Consider the following 10,631-nt stretch of genomic DNA (forward strand, 5'->3'; position numbering starts at 1 on the left):
CGCGCGTCCCGCCCCGCGGGCTCCCCGTGGCTGCTTCCCGCCCGCTGTCCTCTGCTGCCAGTCCTCTGCCCCTGGCAAAGCCCATCTGGTCCGTTGAGCAGGTAAGACACCAGCGCCCAAGGTTAGACGGCAGGAAGACCGGGACTTTGGGGATTTGCGATTCTTACGAGGCGGGGGGCTCGTAAAAGCTAGAGCTGCCAGACTTCGGTAGATCAAGGGGGCGCCCCCTGGAGACCAGAATTTTCTAGTACCCCTGGGGATCCGGCTTCAAGATCGCTGCTACCAGTGAGCACTCAAAACAGAGTGCCCATGGGTCCCAGGTACAAGCCTGGCCGAAGGTATCTGAAGCCCCAGGAAACACGTGGCACAAATTCCGGGAGAAACTGTTAGCTCGGAAGATACGGGAACATTAACTGGCGAGTAGTGTGAAGCCTTGTGTACGCAAACTTCAAGAACCTTAAAACAAGATTGGCGGCCGGGTACGGTGGCTCACGCCTGTAATCCCAGCACTTTGGGAGGCCGAGGCAGGTGGATCACCTGAGGTCAGGAGTTCAAGAGCAGCCTGGCCAATATGGTGAAACCCCGTCTCTACTAAAAATACAAAAATTAGCCGGTCGAGGTGGCGCGCGCCTGTAGTACCAGCTACTCGGGAGGCTGAGGCAGGAGAATCGCTTGAACCCGCGAGGCGGAGGTTGCAGTGAGCCGAGATCTCGCCACTGCACTCCAGCCTGGGCGACACAGCTAGATTCCGTCTCAAAACAAAACAAAACAAAAACAAACAAACAAACAAGATTGGCAACTTCAAAGAGGACGCACACTTTCCAATAACCCATCCCCCTCTAAAGGCTGCGCTCCAGGGTGGGTCTGCGGAGTTTCAGCCGAACCCAAATTGCCCAGTGGGAGCCAGGGCTGCTCAGGGGTCGGAACTTTAATCTTGAGCCCCTCAGGCGCCAGAACCATCAGGTCCCAGAGACTCAAGTTTTTTTTCATCCAGTGGGACTGTCTTAGGGAGCACCCGGGACATCTCCCCCGCGAGGTGGAGGCGGGGAAGGAGCCTCCCCTCCAGGGGCGGATCCAGCTTTGCCCCGCCCACGCCGCACTTCCTGATTGGCTCATGGTCCCTGACAAAGAAAAGCCTACATTAACGCTCCCGCCTTATTAACCCTGTAGTCACTTTCTACTAACCGGCGGGATTAAGATGGGGTTTCTCAGGCCGGGCGCAGTGGCTCATGCCCGTAATCCCAGCACTTTGGGAGGCCCAGGCGGGCCGATCGCTTGAGCCTAGGAGTTCGAGGTCAGTCTGGGCAACAAAGCGAGACCTCGTCTCTGCAATAAAATTACAAAAATTAGCCAGGCGTGGTGGCGTGCCCTGTAGTCTGAGCTACTCGGGAGGCTGAGGTGGGAGGATTGCTTGAGCCCGGGAGACTGAGGGTGCAGTGAGTTGTGACTGCGCCACTGCACTCCAGCCTGGGTAAAGAGCGAGACCCTGTCTCAAAAAAAAAAAAAAAAAGTGGGAGGGGAGTTCTCAACGTGGAACCTGTGGAGTCACGGAGGCTTGTTGAAATGCAGATTCCTGGGCCTTACCCTTTCCAGAGAGCCTGATTTAGTAGGTGAGGCGGTGAAATCTGCTTTGTGAACAAGTTTCGGGGTTATCTGATGCCCCACGCTGTCTGAGAGGCCCTCAGTTCCTCAGGCCACAAGCATTTGTACACCTAAGCTCGGTCTTCCTGCAACACTTTGCGCCTTCCTGAGCTCAGAGACGTCCCTCTCTTTCCAGGCCGGAGCTATTGGGAGTGGCGGATCCTCCCACCCCAGCCGGATCTGGGCCATGGCCGAGCCTGGAGAGGGACTGCCAGAGGAGGTGTTGGCACTCATCTTCCGCCACCTGCCCCTGAGAGACCGTGCTGCCGCCGCCAGGGTCTGCAGGGCCTGGGCCGCCGCTGCTACCTGCAGCGCCGTGTGGCACGACACAAAAATCAGGTGAGCCTGCTCCTCCACACTCCCCTCCCCACCGCCCACTCACCTTCTCCGTGGAGTCGTGGGCTAGGTAGATATTCAGGTTGACTCTCCCATATTAAAAAATAATTGCTGGCCGGGCGCGGTGGCTCATGCCTGTAATCCCAGCACTTTGGTAGGCCGAGGCGGGTGGATCACCTGAGGTCAGGAGTTTGAGACCAGCCTGGCCAACATGCTGAAACCCTGTCCCTACTAAAATACAAAAACTAGCCGGGCGTGGTGGTGGGCGCCTATAATTCTAGCTACTCGGGGGGCTGAGGCACGAGAGTCGCTTGAACCCGGGAGGCAGAGGTTGCAGTGAGCTGAGATCGCGCCAATGCACTCCAGCTTTGGCGACAGTGACACTTTATCTCAAAATAATAATAATAATAATTACTGACATGTATTGACTGCCTAGTATATACCAACCATTGTTTTTAAGTGCCTTACATATATTAACTAATTTAATCCTTACGAAAACCTTGTGTGGTAGATAGGTATTATCATTACCTCCATTGCCCAGATAGGAAACTGAGGCAGAGAGACTTAATCACTTCCCACAGGTCACTCAGCTAGGGAATGGCAGAGGCAGAATTCGAACCTAGCAGTCCGGAGGCCACGCCAAGACTCCTTAGAGACAGCTGAGAAAGCCCAGTTCCTAAAATATCATTGGCTCTCCATGTCCAGGTTTCATCCTGTGGCAGAAGCCACTGAAATCTTCTAAAAGGATAGGATGTGAGTTCCCTCCTTTGGGGCAACAGTCGTGGTCTGAACAGAGACGTGGGGAGGGAGGCAGGAAATGGGATGGCAGCTGGAACGCCAGCTAAGGAGTGGGTAGAGGCTTCTCCGCTGGTCGCAGGGACTCAGCCGAGGCCTTTTCTGCACGGCTCTAACCCAAGTTGCGAATGTGAGCTGGAAGGCATGCTGCCACCTTATCTGTCCGTCTGCCTCAACCACGTTCACAACCTACGGCTGGAATTTGAGCCATCGAGGAAGCTGAGCCGCCGGGCGGCCATCGAGCTGCTGATGGCTCTGGCGGGCCGTGCCCTGGGGCTGCGAGGCCTGCGCCTGGAGTGCCGCGGAGAAAAGCCGCTCTTCGACGCGGGCCGCGACGTCCTGGAGGCTGTGCACGCTGTATGTGGGGCGGCCAGCCAGCTACGCCACCTCGACCTGAGGCGCTTGCCCTTCACACTGGACGACGCGCTGGTGCTGCAGGCGGCGCGCAGCTGTCCCGAGCTCCACAGCCTTTTTCTGGACAACAGTACCCTAGTGGGCAGCGTGGGTCCCGGCTCAGTGCTCGAGCTACTGGAGGCCTGCCCGCGCTTGCGCGCTCTCGGCCTGCACCTAGCCAGTTTGTCGCACGCCATCCTCGAAGCGCTGGCGGCGCCAGACCGCGCGCCTTTCGCGCTCCTGGCTCTGCGGTGCGCGTGCCCCGAAGATGCACGCGCGCCCCCGCTGCCCAACGAAGCCTGGATCGCGTTGCGCCGCCGCCACCCTGGGCTGGCAGTGGAGCTGGAGCTGGAGCCCGCGCTGCCCGCTGAGAGCGTGACGCGCGTCCTGCAGCCAGCGGTCCCCGTGGCTGCGCTGCGCCTCAACCTCTCAGGCGACACCGTAGGCCCAGTGCGCTTCGCAGCGCACCACTACGCCGCAACCCTGTGCGCGCTCGAGGTGCGCGCAGCCGCTTCAGCCGAGCTGAACGCCGCGCTGCAGGAGCTGGCGGCGCGCTGCGCGGCCCTGCGCGAGGTGCATTGCTTCTGCGTGGTGAGCCACTCGGTGCTGGACGCCTTCCGCGCGCACTGCCCGCGCCTGCGCACCTATACCCTCAAGCTCACGCGCGAGCCGCATCCCTGGCGGCCTACGCTCGTGGCGTGATTGGGCGACTTCTCTCTCCCGTCCCCGCGGACGTAAGCGCTCTGAGAGGGAACTGGGGTGCCCAGGCGCGCCCCGACTGCTAGTGCCTTATTTTGGGATTGTTGTCCCCCGGGTCTTTACGGAGTTGGGAACTGTGATGGCATCCGGACCAGTCCTGGGCGCCCTGAGACCACTCGCTGCTCTCACCCTCTGCAGACGCCCCACACGCTCAGTCCTGGACACACTGCCCCCCTCTCTTGCCTCCACCCCTCTGCGGACTCTGCAGCTCCGCGGCCCCGGCGCGGGGATAGGGAGGGCACGGGCGCGGGCCGGGCCTCAGGGGTGAGTGTGAAATAAACAAATCCTGCAGTGTTTCTGCGTCCTATTAAAGGCGGGGTCGGATCTGAAAGGGAAGGGCAGGGAACGCGCGGGGTACGGGAGGAGCCATCCCGGCAGAGGTTGGGTTTCCTCAAGGTCCTCTGGACGACACAGCTGCGGGGGGTCATGGGCGGGGCACTCGCGCCCTTGGAATGACTACGTCCCGGGGTTCGGCGGGAGGGGGCGTGCTTCCCTGCACCCCCATTCCTATCTGCTTGCCCTGCCTGGGGCTTCACTGTGCCTCTGGCCATTACCTTCTAGGACTTGCCCAGCCCACACCAGGTCGCGCACCGGCGATTTCTCCCGTAGAACAAAGAAGGAAATAGAGGGACTGAGAAGGGTGGGACTCGAACCCAAGTCTCCCACTCATCTCACCCCACCCCACCCCCCCCACCCCACCCCTCCACTCCACTCCACACATCCCATCCAGCCAGCCTTTTCTGCCTGCTGGTGCCTCGGCCGCTGTCCGAGCCCCGCCCCGCGGGCTCGCACGTGGCCCCCGCCTGACCCGGCGCCCCGGGGCGGAGTAGGGCGGAGCAGGCGGCAAACGCAGCACTTTCCGCGGCTTTGACAAGCACGCAGCGGCCGGGCTCGAGCACTGAGCCGGGCCGAGACTGCACCATGCAGGAAGCGCCAGCCGCGCTGCCCACGGAGCCATGCCCCAGCCCCGTGCCTGCCTTCCTCGGCAAGCTATGGGCGCTGGTGGGGGACCCAGGCACAGACCACCTGATCCGCTGGAGCCCGGTGAGGGCCGGGGCCCCTCGATTCCCGCTGTGGTCCCGGGGTCCCTCCACATCAGTGAACACCCATGCCCGCCCAACCCCCGCCTGAGACCGGGCCGTGGATCCCCGGATTTGGCCATTCAGGGAAGTTCACCTTGGAGGGGGCGTGCGAGAGGGGGGTTTCCTCTGCGGCCGAAGAAGGGTTAGGAGCCTGCCTTCTGAAGACCTAGAGCCCGAGGGACGTTCGAGGCCATTTAGTTACTACCCTACCCCATCTGACAGATGGGAAAACAGAGGCCGGGAGATGGGAAGGGCTGATCTAGCTCAGGGTCGCATTGCGGGGCTGTGGCCTGTCCAGGGCTGGAACCCCGTCAGCCTCTCCTTTCTGAGAACCGAGTACGGAGTCAGGGTCTGGCTGGGGGTAAGGACTCACTGTGGTCGCTCCAGGCTAGGCCTCGGAGCCCGTTCTGGCCTGGCCTCGACCCATATCCCCGTAAGTGGCAGGCCTGGACCCCAGAGTGAGCGTGAGTGTGTGCGCGCGCTGGAGCGCAGGACTGGCCGTGGGCAGGCACCGCTCACCCTCCTGGTCTCCGCCCGCACGGTGGGCGGGCGATGTTCTTGGTAGAGCGGGACCAGTTTCCTCGTAAGCGACCAGAGCCGCTTCGCCAAGGAAGTGCTGCCCCAGTATTTCAAGCATAGCAACATGGCGAGCTTCGTGCGCCAACTCAACATGTGTGAGTCCCTACGGCCGGGCGGGGAGCGGGGATGGGGGACTCGGTGCCGGGGATGGGGCGACCCACGCCCCCACGCCCCACTCCCCAGACGGTTTTCGGAAGGTGGTGAGCATCGAGCAGGGCGGCCTGCTTAGGCCGGAGCGCGACCACGTCGAGTTCCAGCACCCGAGCTTCGTGCGCGGCCGCGAGCAGCTACTGGAGCGCGTGCGGCGCAAGGTGAGGGCGGCCTGCGGCGCAAGGTGAGGGCGGCCTGCGGGAATGAGCAAAGAGGCGGAGGGGTGCTGGGACTTTCTGCCTTGCTCCTGCGACCCAGTCCCGATGGTGCCTCCCTCCTGCAGGTGCCCGCGCTGCGCGGCGACGATGGCCGCTGGCGCCCGGAGGACCTGGGTCGACTACTGGGCGAGGTGCAGGCTTTGCGGGGAGTGCAGGAGAGCACCGAGGCGCGGCTGCGGGAGCTCAGGCAGTGCGGGGGCGGACGGGGAAAGAGGGGACAGGGGTGGGGGGTTCGGGATGAGACCATAACTGGCCGGCCGGCTGTTCTGGCCTCTTCCTCTCTCCGGCCTTGGCGCCTCCATCTAGACTTATGGGCGATCTCTAGGATGGCCAATCATCGCGGTGGTCTCCTGGGTCCCCAGCCTCACCATTCTGTGGGGGGTGGTGACTGCGCGAACTCTCAGATGCCTCAGCACCCTCCCACCCCTTCCTCAGGCAGAACGAGATCTTGTGGCGGGAGGTGGTGACACTTCGGCAGAGCCACGGTCAGCAGCACCGGGTCATTGGCAAGGTGTTCCTCTCCCCATGCCTCGCTTCTCCCTCCAACTCCTCGACACCCCATTCCACCGCCCGGTCCCCCGGCGCCCCTGTTAAGCCTCCCTCCCTCACCTGGAAGTGCGGGGGTAGAGGGGGTGTGTCCAAAGTATGAATTAAACCTTTGCTTTCTCTTCAGCTGATCCAGTGTCTCTTTGGGCCACTTCAGACGGGGCCGAGCAATGCAGGAGGCAAGAGAAAGCTGTGAGTGAGAAAGCCAAGAAGGCCCACACCCACCTCCAAGACCCTCCAGAAGTCCCCTTGCAAGGACCCCTTCTCCTCTGGAAACTCCTTCACCAGGAATCCTCATTCCTCCCCCTGCACTACAGGCTTCCCCACCCCATCTAGGATCCACTTCCCCCCAACTCTGCCACCTGGTATCCCCACTCCCAGATCCTCCCATTCAGGACCTTATTCCCAAATTCCTACCCCAGCAGCCCCTTCCCCATCCCACAAGGCTTCCCAACAGCTGAGGCCCTGGGGCTCAAACCAGGTTCCCTCCCTCCCCTCTCTACCCACAAAGGGCCCCCATCTCTGGGGGAGCCCCTTCCACCTCTAGCATGTGACTGACACCCTGGCAACAGGCCTCAGCTCTGCTGACTTGGCTGCTGGGGCCTGAGGGAGGGAGGGAAGTGCAGGCCGAGGGGCATGGGGGCTGACCTTGCCCCACCCCTGTCTGTGCCCGGATCGACCACACAGGTCCCTGATGCTGGATGAGGGGAGCTCATGTGCAACACCTGCCAAGTTCAACACCTGCCCTCTACCTGGTGCCCTTCTGCAGGACCCCTACTTCCTCCAGTCGGTAGGTTTGTCTTCTTCCCCCTTCCCAAGGGCATGGCTGGGCTTATGGAGATCCTGTGCCTTCTCCCCATCCCCTAAAAGGAAGAGAAGATGGAAGCCAGCCTTCCCCCCAACCAGACCCAGGCCCTCCAGCATGGACTGAGCCTCCTCCCTCAAACCTTCTCCCTTAGACCTGGCCCAGGTGGGTGTTGGTGGGGTTCTGGCTCTCCCTGTGCCTACAAGCCAAGGGCTGGGCCTAGCCTTCTACTTACAGCCCCTCCCAGAGACGACTTTGGGCCTCAGCCCTCACAGGGCCAGGGGCCCCATCATCTCTGACATCCCAGAAGACTCTCCATCCCCTGAGGGGACCGGGCTTTCTCCCTCCAGTGATGGCAGGAGGTAAGGGGGACAGGGCTGCCCCTGGGGGGCCTGTGGGGGAGGGCCTGGCAGCCCAGATGGCTGTGGGGGTAGAGGGAGAAGTCAGTGCCAGGGTCTGGTTGAAGCTTTTCTCCGGTGCAGGGAGAAGGGCCTGGCACTGCTCAAAGAAGAGCCGGCCAGTCCAGGGGGGGATGGCGAGGCCGGGCTGGCCCTGGCCCCAAACGAGTGTGACTTCTGCGTGACAGCCCCCCCACCACTGCCTGTGGCTGTGGTGCAGGCCATCCTGGAAGGGAAAGGGAGCTTCAGCCCCGAGGGGCCCAGGAATGCCCAACAGCCTGAACCAGGGGATCCCAGGGAGATACCTGACAGGTAAGCAGAGCCCCAGCTGGCCCATGAGCCCTGTGATAGAACAACCCTTACCAGCCCACAAAGCTTCCTAGCCATTTGACTCCATGATACTCACCTGATTGCTTGGCCCCAGCATCAGAGTTCTGTGGAAAGCAGAGCCTCCCAGTCAGGGCACTCAGCATCTGCGGAAGGGCTTAGGAACCTACATATCAAATGAGTTCCCTGGGGTGACTGCAAAGTACACAATAGTTTTTTGTTTTTTTTTTTTTTTAGACAGAGTCTTGCTCTGTCACCCAGGCTGGAGTGCAGTGGCGCAGTCTCGGCTCACTGCAAGCTCCACCTCTCGGGTTCACGCCATTCTCCTGCCTCAGCCTCTCCGAGTAGCTGGGACTACAGGCGCCCGCCACCACGCCCGGCTAATTTTTTGTATTTTTAGTAGAGACAGGGTTTCACCGTGGTCTCGATCTCCTGACCTTGTGATCCGCCCACCTCGGCCTCCCGAAGTGCTGGGATTACAAGTGTGAGCCACCGCGCCCAGCCCACAATAGTTTAAGAAGCATCGGTGGCTATGAGGTGGCTCGTGCATGTAATCCCAGCACTTTGGGAGGCTGAGGCGGGCAGATCATTTGAGGTCAGGAGTTCAACACCAGCCTGGCCAACATGGTGAAACCCCCTGCCTCTGCTAAAAATACAAAAATTAGCTGGGCGTGGTGGCATTTGCCTGTAGTCCCAGCTACTCAGGAGGCTGAGGCAGGAGAGTTGCTTGAACTTGGGAGGTGGAGGCTGCAGTTAGCCAAGATAGTGCCATAGTGACGTAGTGGGTGACAGTGAAACTGTCTCAAAAAAAAAAAAAAAGAAAAAAGGAAAGAAAGAAAGAAAGAGAGAAAGAAAGAAAAAAAGAAAGAAAGAAAGAAAGAAAGAAAGAAAGAAAGAAAGAAAGAAAGAAAGAAAGAAAGAAAGAAAAAAGAAGCATTGATATTATTGACATTTGCATAGGGAGGGGAGGAGTCCCAAAGCCCCAGCTCCACTACCCAAACTTCAGGTCCCAGGTAGAAAGCAGAGGCACTTTCTCTGTGCGGTTTATGGCAGGGGTGGGGAGGTTGGGGGTGGAGAGAGGATGGGGGTCCTCTCCTATCATTTTCTAAATGTTGGGGGATTAAAATCTTGATGCATCTGGGTTCCTTGGGAACTTAATGGGGGGTGGACACTGCAGGTCAAAAGCAGTTCTCTCTGCACAGGGGGCCTCTGGGCCTGGAAAGCGGGGACAGGAGCCCAGAGAGTCTGCTGCCTCCGATGCTGCTTCAGCCCCCTCAAGAAAGTGTGGAGCCTGCAGGGCCTCTAGATGTGAGTACTCCTTCTGCTGAAACAGGGGCATGAGACCTGGTGGGGTCTAGCTCTCTGTGGAGCCTGGGGAGGGCACCACTGACCCAGAGCTCTCCTCAGGTGCTGGGCCCCAGTCTCCAAGGGCGAGAATGGACCCTGATGGACTTGGACATGGAGCTGTCCTTGGTAAGAAGTGGGTCGGGGAGGGCAGAGGCCAGGGGTGGCCGAGTCAAGCCTTCTGGTCCATAGCTGTTCTCTGTAAGCCAGAGCCATGTCTCTAGAAGAATTGTCACAGTGATTTCCCAGCTGTCCCCCTCAGCTGCTAGGTCCCCTCCCCAGCTGCTCCCTGCGGTTCTCACGCAGATGCAGCCCTTGGTTCCAGAGCGGGGTGAGCCTGAGCTGGCGGTCAAGGGGTTAAATTCTCCAAGCCCAGGTAATGGTTGTGATGACTCGTACCTGGGAGGACGCTGTGATTGGGCTGAGCTACCTTGATTGCAGATTGAGGGGGCAATCTGCAATTTGCAGGGAAATCCTGAGTTCAGCCTGCACTGCAGAGTATTCCTTGAGCCACCCATGCCCTCGCCATTGGGCGAGAGTGGGGAGGTTAAGAATGGATGTTTCATCCTAACTGAGCAGAAGGCAGACAGGCAGGGCTCTCCTTCCCTGAAGAAAGGAGGGGGAACCTTTCCCCTGGTGAGCGCAGCCCCACTTCTCCTAGGGAAGGACCCCACACTCGGGGCCCCACTCCTGCTGGATGTCCAGGCAGCCTTGGGAGGCCCAGCCCTGGGCCTGCCTGGGGCTTTAACCATTTATAGCACTCCTGAGAGCCGGACCGCCTCCTACTTGGGCCCGGAAGCCAGTCCCTCCCACTGAGACCCCGCGCCTCTGAAGGGGCTTGGAACCAGTCCGCGGCTGCACATCCTTCTTGGCTTCCTGGCGCCCCCTGTCGGGGGTGAGCGAAGCCCCCACTACTGAACGGCCTCTCTCAACTACCCCGACGAGCCCTGCACATAAACTCCATTTTTTTTTTTTTTTTTTTCTGTTTCTGGTCTCTTTTCTCTATCGACCAGGGAGCGCAAGAGTTGTGGGTGGGGGGTGATTTCGCATTTGTAGAAGCGTCCAGCTACTAGATCTTTAATAGAGGAACCCCAGGAGAGTGGAGGTGCTTGGGGATCCGGTGCCTAGCTCCGTTGCTTAGGCCCGGATCCAGGGCTGGCACGGGGCCTCTGCAATCTCTGGGAAGCGGGGGCTTCTGGGTCGCACTCAGCTCTGCAATGCATGCGTTCTGTGATCCTGGTGAGTTGGTATCCTTCTC

The 10,631-nt window shown here is 60.2% G+C and overlaps 2 protein-coding genes across 3 annotated transcripts; both read left to right on the forward strand.

Annotated features, from left to right (window-relative positions):
* The first annotated feature begins 1 nt into the window (after position 1).
* On the forward strand, positions 2–3,867 carry FBXL8 (F-box and leucine rich repeat protein 8). The gene is made up of 3 exons (XM_032157613.2): positions 2–101; positions 1,778–1,980; positions 2,895–3,867. Exons 2-3 carry the CDS (start codon positions 1,829–1,831, stop codon positions 3,865–3,867), a joined length of 1,125 nt encoding a protein of 374 aa, XP_032013504.1. The 5' UTR covers positions 2–101; positions 1,778–1,828.
* Positions 3,808–10,354, forward strand: HSF4 (heat shock transcription factor 4). 2 transcript variants are annotated; one of them, XM_032157603.2, is made up of 15 exons: positions 3,808–3,899; positions 4,063–4,188; positions 4,486–4,968; positions 5,572–5,680; positions 5,769–5,896; positions 6,019–6,143; positions 6,389–6,464; positions 6,627–6,691; positions 7,187–7,289; positions 7,542–7,666; positions 7,787–8,014; positions 9,232–9,337; positions 9,437–9,502; positions 9,680–9,749; positions 10,035–10,354. In XM_032157603.2, exons 3-15 carry the CDS (start codon positions 4,846–4,848, stop codon positions 10,187–10,189), a joined length of 1,479 nt encoding a protein of 492 aa, XP_032013494.1. In that variant the 5' UTR covers positions 3,808–3,899; positions 4,063–4,188; positions 4,486–4,845; the 3' UTR covers positions 10,190–10,354. The 2 variants fall into 2 exon arrangements, with proteins under 2 accessions (XP_032013494.1, XP_058297074.1); XM_058441091.1 differs by lacking the exons at positions 3,808–3,899; positions 9,680–9,749 and having other exon boundaries at positions 4,104–4,188; positions 10,035–10,210.
* Positions 10,355–10,631: the final 277 nt, after the last annotated feature.

Source organism: Hylobates moloch, unplaced genomic scaffold (assembly GCF_009828535.3).
Source record: "Hylobates moloch isolate HMO894 unplaced genomic scaffold, HMol_V3 SCAFFOLD_6, whole genome shotgun sequence".
Taxonomy (NCBI): domain Eukaryota; kingdom Metazoa; phylum Chordata; class Mammalia; order Primates; family Hylobatidae; genus Hylobates; species Hylobates moloch.

Coding starts and splice junctions, on each gene's coding strand:
- FBXL8 (XM_032157613.2), top strand. CDS start 1,829: ATGGCCGAGCCTGGAGAGGGACTGCCAGAGGAGGTGTTGGCACTCATC. Junction 1,981..2,894: donor TGGCACGACACAAAAATCAG/GTGAGCCTGCTC, acceptor CTCTAACCCAAG/TTGCGAATGTGAGCTGGAAG.
- HSF4 (XM_032157603.2), top strand. CDS start 4,846: ATGCAGGAAGCGCCAGCCGCGCTGCCCACGGAGCCATGCCCCAGCCCC. Junction 6,692..7,186: donor GCAGGAGGCAAGAGAAAGCT/GTGAGTGAGAAA, acceptor TCGACCACACAG/GTCCCTGATGCTGGATGAGG. Junction 7,290..7,541: donor ACCCCTACTTCCTCCAGTCG/GTAGGTTTGTCT, acceptor TTCTACTTACAG/CCCCTCCCAGAGACGACTTT.